This window comes from Hylobates moloch, unplaced genomic scaffold (genome assembly GCF_009828535.3).
Source record: "Hylobates moloch isolate HMO894 unplaced genomic scaffold, HMol_V3 SCAFFOLD_10, whole genome shotgun sequence".
Taxonomy (NCBI): Eukaryota; Metazoa; Chordata; class Mammalia; order Primates; family Hylobatidae; genus Hylobates; species Hylobates moloch.
The window spans coordinates 106,929,940-106,944,663 of record NW_026652285.1 but is presented as its reverse complement, the minus strand read 5'-3'; the positions used below and the strand labels follow the sequence as shown (position 1 = coordinate 106,944,663).

General features: G+C 56.5%; 1 protein-coding gene across 1 annotated transcript in view; it reads right to left on the bottom strand.

The window, feature by feature from the left end:
- Positions 1–14,724, bottom strand: part of COL5A1 (collagen type V alpha 1 chain) — a 202,522-nt gene that overhangs the window by 72,460 nt on the left and 115,338 nt on the right. Inside the window, exons 16-25 of the mRNA XM_058445929.1 lie at positions 14,343–14,396; positions 11,850–11,903; positions 10,369–10,422; positions 8,115–8,168; positions 6,100–6,144; positions 4,161–4,214; positions 3,399–3,443; positions 2,854–2,907; positions 2,553–2,597; positions 1,449–1,502 (exon numbers count right to left, since the gene is read on the bottom strand). Coding sequence (XP_058301912.1) covers positions 1,449–1,502; positions 2,553–2,597; positions 2,854–2,907; positions 3,399–3,443; positions 4,161–4,214; positions 6,100–6,144; positions 8,115–8,168; positions 10,369–10,422; positions 11,850–11,903; positions 14,343–14,396 — 513 coding nt within the window. The remainder of the gene's footprint in view (positions 1–1,448; positions 1,503–2,552; positions 2,598–2,853; positions 2,908–3,398; positions 3,444–4,160; positions 4,215–6,099; positions 6,145–8,114; positions 8,169–10,368; positions 10,423–11,849; positions 11,904–14,342; positions 14,397–14,724) is intronic.

Here is a 14,724-nt window from a genome sequence, read left to right as displayed (position 1 = left end):
GGCCCCCTTCCTCCCCGCAGAAGGAAAGAGGGGTACAGCCCACTTCATACCAAGGCCCCCTTCCTCTCTGAAGAAGGAAAGCGGGGTACAGCCCGCTTCACAACCAGGCCCCCATCCTCCCCGCAGAAGGAAAGTGGGGTATGGCCTGCTTCACACCCAGCTCCCCTTCCTCCCCAAAGAAGGAAAGAGGGGTGTGACTCGCTTCACACCCAGGTCTCCTTCCTCCCCGCAGGGCTCTGGGCCCAGCCGCTCTCCCCACAGATTGCGGCCCATACTCCATGGACACCACAGCCAGCAGCACGGGAACAGAAAAAAAGCCTGGAAGGACACATGTCCACCTGCTGTCAACAGCTAAATCAGGAGATGAGATCAAAGGTGGCTATAATTTTACTATAATTTTATTTATTTTCCTAATTTTCTATAACAAGATGTGCTGTTTTGATCATTAGAAAGGGCAATGAAATATAAATGTAAATTAAAGGACACAAATAACAGATGAACCACTCAGTATGCGAACTCCCATGTGGCCAGGTGACCACGGGGCCCCACAGCTGCCCACGTGGGGATGAGAAGGCTCCACTCTGCTTGTTCTGACCAAGAAAGGGCAGTTTGTGATGTGGGAGTCACTGGGCCGACCGACTCGGCCTGAGGGATGCCGCGTGGTGAGCAGTCACCGATAATCATCAACATATTTAACTTCCTTGTTTAGTTTTTAACAGTGTTATTAAAACCATAAAGCACACTGCATCTTCAATAATTAATTCCGCTAATCTTGTTTGTGAAACAGACTCAGCATTAACTGAATAATCAAAATCAAAACCACAGCAGGCACTTACAGAGGGTGTGGGTGCAAATCAGCTCACACTCGTGTACACGCACGTGTGCACGCACACACGCACGCATTCTGAGTGTGTTCTACTTCCTCACACCTCCCCCCTCCACACAGCTTAGCCACAGATTGGATTTGTCACCAACTCGCTGTTTCCAGGCAGAATCTAATTTGGCTCCACAGCTGTGCGCGCACACATTGCAAACGCGTTTGCTCACCACCTCCCTTCTCAGTGTGTGAACACTAAAAATACACACCACGTACCCTGCCTCTTCGCTTCCAACCCTGGGGACGCAAGCGATGGCCTGGAGCCCGGCCCAGCCCTCCTCACGGCTCAGCACGCAAGCCTGACTTCCGGTAATTAATCAGCACACCCTAATAAATAGCTAATATTCCTACTCGCGCAATCACCACTCATTGATTAAAACCCACGATGCTAAGGGTGTCCAAAACCTAAGAATGACCGAGCAGTCCAGCTGGAGAGCAAATGGGTCTTCATCCGCAGAGCCAGAATGAGTCAATGCCGTCCAACAACCCCAAAGAGCCTGGGCCCACGGCCCCTATCCGCAGGGTGGAGGTGGGGAGAATATGGAGGGATGAGGTGGGCAGGGCTACTCACCGGGGGTCCGTCAGCACCGGGCATTCCTGGAAGGCCTGGTTTACCCAAGGGACCCTAGAACAAACCAGAGACTCCATGAGGAGATGCCCCCCCTAGGCTCATCTGACCTCTCTGTAGGCCCCCAAGGTTACTTCTCAACATTTCTGCCCACACAGCATTTGCTGAGAAGTGTGGTCAGAGGCACTGGGTCCCTGGCTGTGAGGCGTGCAGCCACGGTAGCGCCCAGGAGGAGGTGGCTCCACTGTTCTCAGCACCTTCAGGTTTTGCTGTAGGAAAAGAATCAGCCCAAGTGCCCCCATTCTTCTCCACATCCACCTGCTGCGTGCTGGGGCCTGGGGGGCATCATCCGGCCTCCTCTGCTCTTACAGTGCTGTGCCTTCTTCAAGTGCTCCCACCACCCTGTCCTTCTGGGTCTGTTCACACCAACGCCCCAGGGCGGGGCAGGGCATCCCACAGTGTAAGGCCCACAGCCTCAGCATCCCATAAACAGCGGCTCCTGGAAGGTCCCAGGGCTGGCAGCAGCCGGGCCCTCTGTGTTTCTCAGGCCCCCTGGGGATTCTCATGCACTCAGAACCAACCCCTTGGAGGTGTTTTTGCTGGTTGCAACCAAGGCACTTTGAGCTACCTGAACTATCTTGTGCCTGGTTAAGCGACAAGCTCTAGAAGGGCAAGTGCTTCCAGCTCTCGTTCCAGGGCCTAGGACACAGTAGGCTCTGGAGATACAGTCAGGTTGCCAAATTTAGCAAAACTAAACCAAACCAAAATAAACAACAACAAAAGAAGATGCCCAGTTAAATTTGAATTTCAGATACACAATAGTTCAAATTTAACTGCATGCCTGTTTTTTTGTTCCTTGCTAAATCCAGCAACCCCTATACATACGAGAGAATGAATGAATGAATAAATGTATGAATCAATGAGACACGGATCCAAGATCCTCCTCATGCTTCTGGCCCAGTTCTTGGCACTCTGAGCTTTGGCGTCTCTTGGGAGCACCAAGATATACATTGAGAGCTGGTGGATACCAGGGGTCCTCCCGGGGCGGGGCCAGGGAATACACCTGCAGGCGGGCAGTGGCCCACAACACAGCCCAGGCCCACCTACCTTTTCTCCTGGAGGACCAATTGCACCCTGGGGGCCTGGAAGACCCTAAGAGGGAGAAAGAGCCAGAAAGGGAAGGTGAGGGTGCTGATTGACTCAGAACCCTCCCCTGCCATCCGTCCATCTTCTCATTGATGTCTCCCTCATCCAGGCACCAACCCAGGTCCTAGTCTCCCTCCAGATAAGGGGAGGGCCTGCAACTTGGAGGGGACAGAGCTCCCCGCTCCTTCCCAGGGCTCGGGACTGGAGACGTGTGCCTCCCACGGCCGGGTCCCCATGAGCTGTCTCTCCCAGGCTCACTTACCTGGGCGCCTGGATTACCCTGCTGTCCTGGGGGGCCAGGCTCTCCCTGGGGACCCTACAGGAGACAAGAGCAAAGGCACTGAAGGGGGCTCTGGGAACTGTACCCCCTTCCCTGGGTGTCGTGTGCCCCCTCACTGGCCTCCCATCCTTTCAAACTGCTCCCCACTGCCTGATGCCAGTGGGAAGGGAAAGGTGGCCAGGTCCCACCACCGAGAGCAGCCCCAGGACTCGGCGCCTCTGAGGCTGTGGAGGTTGACTCTGATGGAGTCGTTTATGCAAATACGCCCAGACATCCATCCAGGACGGAACATGTGAGAGGAACTGACCAGAAATGATTTATTGGGCAGAAAACTCCCAAGTCACCCCGTCATGCTAAAGTCTCCGGGTGCCACTCGCCACTGGAGGGTGGGCACCATGGCAGAGGGTCTACAACCTGCCCTTCACGTTCCCAGCTGATGTGGACAGCAATGGACCTCCCTAGCCAGGCAAAGAGTGTGCCCAGGGAAAACGCCCCTGAAGCCAGGCCACGGGACCCCAGGGACTCACCACGTTTCCTTTTGGCCCCGGCTGGCCGTCCATACCCGTGACACCCTGCGTACGATTTTAAGAAGAAAAATATGTAAGTGAATGTGAAAGAACTCACAGTGCTCAAAAGGAAAATCCCACTCAACTCAGCTCAGACGCCCATCCCACGGCGAATCAGAGGACGGGCTGCTCTCTGGGGAAGGGAAAGACCTGACTCCAAATCCCTTCCCAGAGGTCCACTGATCCGCCCCAGTAACCCTCAGCTAAAGGTTAACCGAACTGCCGGGCCCCAGCATTCCACGGGGCAGGCGTCAGGTTCTAGAAAACCAGGTCACGGGGCTGGGAAGGCTGAAGGGGGCAGGCCTGGCCCTGGGGAAGCTGCCCACCGGGACACAGCCCCACTGGAATCAAGGGCTTCAGCCTCCTTCCAGAATGTTCACAGAAGCTGCTGGAAGTTCTTTCTAGCAGGGGAGAAACGTGACATCCTGGGTTTCTGCTTATAACTGAAATAGCACATGCTGCCTGCCAGAAGCGCAGCCAAGGTGAAGCAGAGGCGTGAGGTCGGCAGCCTTGGGCCTCCACTCGCGAGGCCACGCCTGCTGGGGCCATGTCAACAGCGTCTGAACGTCAATATCCCGCTCACGCCTCACACTGGCAGCAGGCAGGCGTCAGAGGGGCCAGCACAGACTTGCTGCCCCTGTGCCCAAGTGGCCACCGGCTCTGGGAAGCGGGATCTCAAAGGCCGAGATGGGGGCAGACAAGCAGGGCGGTGATGGGACTTACGGGAGGTCCGGGAGGACCTGGGGGCCCCTTCGGCCCAAGCAGACCACGTGGCCCCTGTAAGAGGAAAGGGAAAATAGGATTTAAGCTCGGGCAGAAATCCCATCCCTCCTCTCTGTCCCCTGTGCCTGCTTGGCCCTGACTCCACCCAGAACCCCAGCTGGTGACTCAGGCCTCCTGGCCTCCCAGGAGCGAGGCCTAGACTCCCTCCCAGCCTGCTGCGCCGCCTCCCTCCACCCCATCCTGGTGTTGGGAACTAGGGGCAGGTGTCTGGAATTGGTGACAACTCAGAGAGGACACCACGGGGCACCCTCAGGGAAAGGGGGGCTTTCAAGCTGACCGGCTCCTCTGACACTTGCTGGGGCAGGCGAGCACAGACGCTCCCCCAGAGAATCACCACTCAATTACATTCCACCACACGGAGCCCTTGAGCCCCATCCTCATTACCAGCTCGCTCTTGAATTCCCCTCCGCAGCGACATACGACTGTTTTTACGATATCACAGGGTCAGAGGGTGCGGGCAGGAGAGCGTCAGGCGAAACTAGTCCCTGGCGGGAGCTCCACGACTGAATGTGCGGAAGGAGGCGTGGGGTACAGATCTTTTCCAGGACGCTACTCTGGCCAACAGCTGGCACGCCCTCCCCGGTCGGCGAGGCTCGTGCAGAACAGCCTCCCCTCACCGCAGGTGGAGTGAGATTCCGGGAGGACTGCCTGCCACAGGGCACTCACACCCCCCACCCACGGGGAATTACAGAGCCTTCACGCCAGGTGCGTGGACTTCAAGTGCCCTTAATTTTGACAGAACCTTTTCAGATTCTGTGGAAGAGAAATCCTTCCCCCGCTCACTGCCTCTTAAATGTTTCCTTCGTTATTTTAATACCTAGTTATAGCAACGTTTCTTGGAAGCTAACAGCCCAGAAGGTATTACTTGGACGTGTGTTAAGGAGAGAGTGGAGTTGATGAATTCTCCTTAGAGGCTAATCAGACATCTGGGGTATAATTTAGTCCCAAATGATTCTGCAGGCGCCGACCCCTGCCTCCTCTACGCAGTGCCTGCTATATTTCTCATCAATTAGCACCACCCGATGCACGCAGCCGGGCTGACTTGGCTACGAGAAAAGAGATGCTTTAAAGCAACAGTAAATGAATAGTAATTAATGTCCTATCAGTCAGGAAATTTGCTCTGGGCCTAAATATATATCTGCTTAGGGAAGAGCTTTCCCATGCCCAGGGCTGGGGCAGTCTGCTGGGTCTGCTGGAGGAATCTGCCTCTGGAAGGGTGGCCATTGAAACGGGCCCAAACTCGGGCTGATTCAGGTGTGTGACCCCCCACGATGCCCCTGGATGCCACCGTGCTGCCCTGGAACCCCTCACAATGCACTCAGATCCCCCACAATGCCCTTGAACCCCCATGCCGCCCCGACCCCCTACAATGACCTCAGACCTCCCATGCTTCTCCCTTGACCCCCCACAATGCCCTTGGACCCCCCATGATGCCACTAAACCCCACCATGTTGCCCCTAGACCCCCCACAATGCTCTCAGACCCCCCACAATGCCCTTGTACCCACCCATGCTGACCCCGGACCCCACCATGATGCCCTCAGACCCTCCACAATGCCCATGGACCTCACATACTGCCCCCTGACTCCCCACAATGCCCCCAGACCCCACCACGCTGCCCCTGGACCCCCATAACCACCCTCGAGGGCCATGCTTGCTCCTGTAGGCAGGCTCAGACTTCCTCCTGGAGTTGCCAGCCAGCCTCGCCTGTGCCTCCTCTCTTTGGTTTCCCTGGGAAATGCCCAGGTCCGTCTGTTCTCAGGTCGAGCTCTCTCTCATCTAAGCTCCTGGCTGATCCCAGACCCTGCTCCAGCAGGAGCCTTGGACAAAGCCTTTCTCCACACTGAGCCCCCACCGTCCCCCTCAGCTCACAGACTTACGGGCTCCCCAGGCAGCCCCCTGGGCCCGACTTCTCCGTCATCACCCTGCAGAGGAGAAAAAAGGCAAGGTTAGAGAAACGAGCTGTTAGCCTGGACACCAGCTTCCCCTCAGTGGTGCACAAGGGTTCTCTGGCTTGGGGCTGCTTCACATATGCCAGGTTTACCAGCCCTGGTACCAGCCGGAAAGGCCTGGAATGTCCTCGCTCCCAGCGAGCTGCTAGGTGTGCAGACACTGCAGGTGAAGCCTGAAGGCTCTGAGATGCCGGCTCAGGAGCTCACATGCCACAGCTCTCCAGAGGGAAAGGCTGGGCAGAAAGTTCATCTAATTGAAAGGATTTGGTGACCTTCATGAAAGCCTCTGGGGCAGGGCAGGGCATCAGGGGAGAGTCACAAGATCCCCTGGGCCACCCTCTGGGGAACCAGGTATCCCCGCCGGGGTCCTGAACAGCCTGGCAAGTAAAGCAAGAGGCTTCCTCCTGGCTGCAGAAGGGAGTGCCTCCCTGGCTCACCACTTCACACCCACAGGCTGCTTGCAAACGCTGCCCTTTGCCAAAGCACCACTGCACCTTCCCGCCCGCCTCATGCATGCAAGCATGTACGCTCACACACAGCCTGCCTGCACATGCCTACACACACAGACACATAGACTGTGTGTGCACGTGCATACACAGCAATGGTCACATGCTTGTGTGCACACACACACACACCCTATGCATGCACATGCATACACAGCCATACACACACGCTTGTCAACACACACAGACCCTGTGCATGCACGTGCATACAGTCATACACACACGCTTGTCCATACACACACACCCTGTGCATGCACGTGCATACACAGCCATACACACACGCTTATGCACACACACACCCCCTATGCATGCACATGCATACACAGCCATACACAAACACTTGTAAACACACACACACCCTGTGCATGCACTTGCATACACAGCCATACACATACGCTTGTCCACATACACACACATGCACACACAGCCATGCCTGCATGCATGCATACAGGTCCATGCACTCCCTGCACATACACATGCACACAGCCGCACATACACAACCGCATATATGCACGCACACGCGCACACACACACACACACACACACACAAGTCCTCTCAATCAAGAAGCACTGACATCTAGAAGGGTCCCTCTCTCCTTCCTCATCTTACAGCAGACTGTGCTGAGGCCCAGACGGGAACAGGTGCCCCGACCATGTCAGCCTGAAAGCTGGTGAGACAGAAACGCCCCTGGAGCTGCTCCTCTTTCTCACCCTCCAGGGCTCCTTAAAGCTTTTCCCCTAAACCCCCCTTACGCACAAAGAAGGCATCTGAGTGACTGTGGTGCCTGCAGGGAGGAGCTTGGAAACCCACAGCCTCGTGCCTCCCATGCTCCAGTCCCACTGTGCTGTGGCCCAGAGATCCCACTTTGCATCCACATGTGAAGGTGGCGTGGCAGATACCAGGCCCCAGCCTGCGCGTCCATGCTGGAAAACAGCTCCCTCCGTGCTCTGGCCCCACGGCCACAGCCACTCGCTCCCCTACCTCCAGGCTCACAGAAGGTCATTTCCAATCCCCCCACCCTCTTCTGCTCCCCCAAATCTCAGCTTTCTGCCACCCGCAAGCCTCCAGCTAATTCCTCATCTGGATGAGATAAGCAGAGACGCCGAGCTCAGTAAACTCTTTGGCCACCTTTCCTCCCAGTGGGGTTCGGGGCACCTGTCTCTTGCAGTGAGAGCTGAGAGCTGGCCCCGAGCTCTGCCCATCAGCAGGACCGATGGAGTAAATAAACATTGCAGTCAGGGTCTCTCCAATGCCCCGCAGCCTCTTGGCATCTGACCAATCGCTTTGCCCACCGGAATCCCCCTCTGCCTTCTCCCAGCTGGCCCTCCACATGCGGCAGGCCAATCCCACACCATGGGCCTCTCTTCTGTGGTTTTCCTGCCCAAATCACTGAGGAGCAGGGCAGGCAGGAGCAGTTGGAGGGACGGCAGAATACCTACCCTTTCTCCGTCGTCTCCTGGAGGTCCTGGTGGGCCGGAAGGACCGGGGTCACCCTAGGAAGTGAAAGGGTCAACATCAGCCTCTCCTGAGCAGGTCATGCAGGGCTTGTCCAAGGTCGCACTTTGTTTTTCTCTAATTCTGACAGTAAGATTCCCAAGCTCTCGAAAGACCCTTCCAGAATGGGGGAATTTTCCTTAGGAGATCACATGTGCCTCAGTCGGGCTAATGCAGGCTGCAGACTCTCACCTGAGTCTCACCACGATGGCCTGAAGGTAGGAGGGTGCGGGACTGAGCACCCAGTGGGGCAAGGCAGGGCCACACACGTGGGAAGCCTCAGGTCACGGAGCGGAGGTCTGAGCTATCCCCAGCCCAAGTGCTCCAGGTGAAGCAGCCTCACACTCACACCCTCAGGGAGCACCGCCTGCCTGCAGCCTCAGAGCTCGCACGCAGTGGGCGCTCAATATGTGCTCATCAGTCATGTAAAAGGGCTGGAGCTGAGTCAGGGAAGGCCTTCGTGGCTGTGCCGTTTCCGTGTGGTTGTTGGAGAACACAGATGTGGCAGCTTTGGCTAAATGGCAACAGCCAAGCCCCTTCTCAAGTCATCATGGAGGGCCACAGGGCATGCTTACGGGCACAATCGACAGAGCGGTGGGGTGTGGGTGGATGTGTGGGTGCACCTGTGTGTGAGCCTGCATGTGTGTATGTGAGTGCACATGTGTGGGTGGAATGTGTGGGGGTATGTGGGGTGTGTGCATGTGTATGCCTGTGTGCATGTGGGGGGATGGGGGGTGCATATGTGTGTGTATAGGTGTGTATGTGTGTACATGTGGGTGCATGTGTGTGTGCATGTGTGTGGGTGTGTATGCATATGTAGCGTGTATGCATGTGGGAGTATGAGTGTGCATGTGTGGGTGTGTGTGCATGAGTGGGGTGTGTGCACGTGTGCATGTGTGCATGTGGGTGTGAGTGTGTGTATGTGTGGAGCCTGTGCACGTGTGTATGCGTGTGTGGGTGGTGTGCACATGTGTATGTGTGTATGGGGGTGGTATGCATGTGTGTGGGGGGTGTGTATGCATGTGGGGGTGTGTGCATGTGTATATGCGTGTGTGTGTGCATGTGCATGTGTGTGGGGGTATGCGTCTGTGTGCGTGTGTGGGTGGTGTGCATGTGTGTATGCATGTCGGGGTGTGTGTGGGTGTGTATGTGTGCATGTGGGGTGTATGTGTGTGCGTGGGGGATGTGTATGCGTGTGTGTGCGCATGTGTGGGATTGTGTGCATATGCGTATGAGTGTGGGGGGTGTGGGGGTGTGTATGCATGTGTGTGCGTGGGGGGGTGTGCACTCACATACTCCTGTGCCTGTATGTCCTCAATGTGCTAAAATATAAAGGAGCCATCAAAGAAATCTACTTCAAAGAAAGCAGGTCAGAGAAGGAACATCCAACAAGCTGTGAAGAGCCCTCATGTCAGGCCCCCAGATGGGCTGAGAAAGCAGGGCGGGCAGCCAGGACAGGCCTTCCCCACCACGCCTCCTCAACAGGGCGGGAGATTGTAGGCTTTCCATCACGTTGTTATTGAAAGAAGACCACAGTCTATTGAGACAGATTCAAGAAGATTCAAGGGGGCTTGGCTGTTGCCGTTTATCCAAAGCTGCCGCATCTGTGTTCTCCAACAACCACATGGAAACGGCACAGCCAGGAAGACCCCCAGGTCACTGCACTAGCTCAGGACTCATGGGACACACTTCCAAGTTCATCCACGCCCATTAACAGGGAACAGGTGGACACCCGGCATTTTTTGGTGACCTGGTCTCCACATGGCCAGTAGAAATTGTCTCTGCCCCCCCCAGGACCACCACTTTAATACTGCAAAGTGTCCTTGGCCGCCCCTGAAATGGCAGCTGCTTGGATTCCCTGAAATGTTAAAAGACTCCATTAAAGAGAAAGTGATCTCTAAAAGGAAAGGCTCCTTCCCTGCCCCCTTCATGCGCCTCAGGTGGGTAGGCCCGTCTGGCTCACGTGTCACCAACTGCAGACAAGAGCTCCAATTCCTTTGGGCTGGCCACCCTTCAACAAAGACATCATCTTGGGGCTCACTGCTGTTGCTGACTCCCGTGAGGTTTGTATAGTGACTGTTGGAATGGCGGAGACCTGACCCCATAGGAAATCTGAGGCTGCCTGGAAGGAGAAGGGCCTCCCGAGAGACACCTCTGCTGCCCATCGTCATGCCTGTCTCTTACAGAGGAAATACTCACCCTGTGGCCCTTCTCGCCCGGCAACCCAGCCAGGCCATCGAAACCCCGGTCACCCTGCAAAAAGGACAGAAAGGCTGCCTCAGATGCCACCCTGCACACGCGGACACCCCGCCTTGGTGTCCACCAAGTGATGGCTGCCCCACCTTGGACCATGTTTCACACAGCATCTATGCACCCTGAACCCCACTGGCCAGCCCTCTCCCCATAGGCCCCTGCTTTGCATCTACAATCTCAGCCTCTTCCCCCGCAAACACGAACATGGGCTGCAAAGGGGAGACGGCTTTCGTCCCCAAGTCGCAGGCCGCAGGCCCCGACGGGTCCTTAGTCATGCAGTACTTCAGCGACCGCTGCAGTGCCCCGTGTGTGTGTGTCTGCTGCTGATCTCCCCCACCCCATGGAGGCTCCAGGAGAGCAGGGTCCCGGTGTGTCCGCTTGCAGCTGCATCCACGGTGCCGAGGGGCTGCCCGCGCTCAGGAGGTACGCGTACCCATGGGTAGACGGGCCAGCACTGGCTACCCTCAGGCATCCTGGCTCTCTGGCCGACCCCTCTTCTGCATGCCCTGGAGCCCGGGAACAGGGCCCTGTCTATGGGTGTGCACACCATGTGGGGTGATGTCAGTGATGGGGCAGTTTAGGCTTCCAGCCATGTTGTTGAAAGAAGACCGTGGTCTGCTGAGACAGAGTCAACAAGACTGCGCTTCCTCCTGTCACCCCAGGCCACCTCGCTAGCTCGGGACTGACGGGATGCACTTCGGAGCTCATCCACGCCCGTTAAGAGGGAACAGGTGTAGTTGAGCCCTGGCATTTTTTTGGTGACCGGTCTCCAATCTCCAAATCACAGCTGCTGTCCCCAGGTGCACTCTTCACGGAAGGTCAGTATCTCCCCTGCCCCCCGTGGCCTGGGACAAATGCTTCCAAGAGGTGAGGAGGAGGGGTGAGCCAAGACTGGGGCAACGATCACAGCAGTGCTGGGGCAGAGGGGTGGATGCACTGAGCACAGCAGTGGGCGGGCATGAGTGGCGACAGCAACAGCCGACGCATGCCTGGTGCAGGCTCGTTCATGCCACACACACAGCCCTGCCTTTAGCCACGGGCAACATCTATTCACCTCCACAACACCCAGGAGCCCCGACTGGACAAGTCCCCCTGGCCCCTGCACTTGCCATATGCCCCGCCTGTGCCCCACATGTGCCTCGTCACCTGCACAGCCACGGATGGTCTTCATAGTCGGGATCCCACCCCCATCCCTGCTCGCCACTGCTGGAAGGGAGCAAATCTCTCCCTTATGAAAATGAACTGCAACTGTCACGCTTGCTGGTGAAATTCACCCACCAACCCTATCTTCATGTCAAATGCCAGTGACAGAGCCACCTGTCATCATAATCATAGTCATCACATAACCAGCATTTTGGTTACATCATCAACATGACTCCAGGGATGACGGTGACACCAGGGCACCAGGAGGGTGGTGGGTGACCTACCTTGGGGCCAGTTTGTCCAGGCATTCCTCTGGCTCCGTCACTCCCAGCCCGACCCTGGAACAGAGGAGGCAAAACTGTCAATGCAAAAGAGCCCCGGTTCACTGAGACCCCCGAGCCATGGTTTTCCGTTAAACCAAGTTGAGTGTTCCACTGAAGCCGCGCCCACCCCCAAGGTCACAGCCTGAGTGGCCAGGCTGCTGCGAGGACCCAGATCCAGGAGCCCGGGCGGGGGCTGTTCTGAGCCTCACACCAATGGATGGAACACACGGGGCTGGTCTTTCTGGACCACGTCATCCCAGACTGTCAAAGGGGGATCACGCCACTGCCCCAGGCTTCGAGAAGACGCCACGATGTGGCAGAGGAGACCAGGCTGGAGGAGCTGCATCAGTCTGGGGGACTGTGAATTTAGGACTCAGGCGAGTGCAGGCCACTGACCTCACAGCACAGCTCCTTTCCACCATTTGGAGGTCAGAGGAAGGAGAGAAAGGACACACCTGGTTTGTCCACTTGACTAAGGAAGAGGCCCAGGCCCCAAGTGAGGCCCAGTCTCACTCAGACCGCACAGCGACGAGAGGCAGCGTCTGCACGGTGAGCAGATGCCCCGTTCCTGACGGCCAGCTACGGACACAGTCGAGGACAAGGTGCCCACCTGACTGGACATGGGGCTGAAGAGGGGACCTAGACCTTCTGGGGCCCACTGCGCAGGCCCCACCTTCACCACAGGAGAGCCCTGAAAGGGAACAGGGTCTCTATGAAACTCAGCCAAACCTCCTCGCCAACGAGGCACCACGGCCAGCCAGTACAGAGGCCTGCCACCCTGCGCAACGAGGCACCCCAGCCAGCCAGTACAGAGGCCTGCCACCCTGCGCTTCCATTTTCCAGGGGCTCCTCCTCATCTGAGGCCCTCGCCCCCAACCCACCACCAAGCAGAGAGAAGATCTGGAGGGTGGCAGCTTTGGGTCTCAAAGCACCGGAGACAGACAAGGTGGCACCAGAGAACAGCAGAGAAGCAAGAAGAGAGAAATCCAAACAGACCCCAAGGAGACAGTCCGTGCTCCCGTTGCTCCCCAAAAAGGCACCGCCCTGCCTGGCAAACGGAGGGGCCCACTGGGAGCCTCTTCTAAATTTCCAAACACTTTTAGAAGCCAAGGGAAAATTGTCAGAAAACTTCACAGGATTTCACAGCACGACACAGCCCTGCAAAGCGCCCAGATGCTTCTACAATCCACAAGCGAGCGTTCCTTGCAGGAAATGCAAGCAAAGAATTGAAGAGTCTGCTCAGACCGCTTTGGAGTCGACCCCTCAGCTCCAGGCCCCTCTCTCGCCACCATCTTTTCTTCTGCAGCGGATCTTCTGGGCATACTTAATGCCTTAAAACACACGCATATGTATGGCCCTGACACCATGTCACTCTGCAGCTGGCCAAGTTAGGCAGCATTTCCCACGTCTCCTCTTGCTCCAGTTTTTAACCTCACCCTGACTAGGAAACCAGTTCTAGTGAAACTGGGTGGGAAGTATTTACAGAGACACACAAAAAGACCTTAAGGAAATAAAACATTTTTCAGAATCAGATCCAAACAAATGGCCCAATTGTCTACCAAGAGTCAATTCCAGAGCTGCTAATCCTCCTGGAATTATCCAGCTCAGCCCTCTGTCTCATGCCCAGATCCCTGCATAGACCCTCAGACCTGCCAAACTGCAGCTTATCGGGTCATTTCTACCCACTAACCACAGCTTGCTCCCTAAGTCGGGAGCATCCAGAACCACTAGGGAAGGACGCATTTTTGCCTCGTTGACTCAGACTAAAGCAGTCAAGGGTAGCTTAGGTAGACAACATACTGGGAAGAGGTCCACACTGAAACAAACCCAACCCTGCACCGACTATTTCTCTCATTCACCAGAAATGTCCGCTGGTTGAAAAGGTCCACTTTTGAGAGCACGCTCTGGGCTCCCGGGGCCTGTCCCAGCCTGTCTGGGTGGTGGTCAGCACTCGGGAAACGTGTGTCCTCTTTTAGGAGCCAGGGTCATGTGCAAACAAACCAGTTCCATCCAGGAGAACCATGCACCAGACAGAAAATTCCAGGAGCCAAGACAGCAGGTGAGGTGCAGGAAGGCCCGCCCATGCCCCCGCATCAGGCCATTTCTGGAGTCCCAACCCTGCCGGAAATAGATAAGGCCCGCTGATAGTTTTGTCTTCTTAACATTTGCTCCCAAAGGGCCTGGGAAGTTTCTTGAATTAGAAATGTTTATTAAACTAAACGAATTTGCCCAGGGAAGAGGCCTGGTCTGCCGTGTCTGCACCCAGGACACAGAGCGCCCCTCCCAGGCAGCTGGCTCAGAGGCGGCCTTCGGGATGGACGCACCCATCACAAGAAGGGGAGCCACCTGGCTTCATGAGGCCCAGCTGGCTGTTGGGGGTGCCCGCACCCCAGATTTGGGCTCCTCCAGCACCCAAGCTGCTGTCCTTGAGCCACACACACTCGCACCACTCACCCGTCTTCCCGGCTTCCCGGCCGGACCAGGTGGGCCTTGCACACCTCGAGGACCCTGCCAGGGGTAAGAGACGAAATGTCAGTGGTGAGTCCGCCTTTCTCAGGAGAATGAGCAAAGCCTTGTCCCTGTGCTCATCGACCCTGCCCATGCCTGGCTGTCCAAGCCACAAACACGCGGGCACTTCAGGGACGGGACACGGCCCTGCTGCCCAGAGTGAAGGCCAGGGACAGCATAGAGCCAGCTCATTTCTGCCGCAGGCGTCAGAGTTCACTGTGCTCCACCCTCAGCACTGCGTAAAGCAACGACAATTCCCACGAATTTCCTTGGAAACATGCAGCAGTTGGGGTCCCTCCATGTTCGCCGTCACTGCCGCCATAGAACG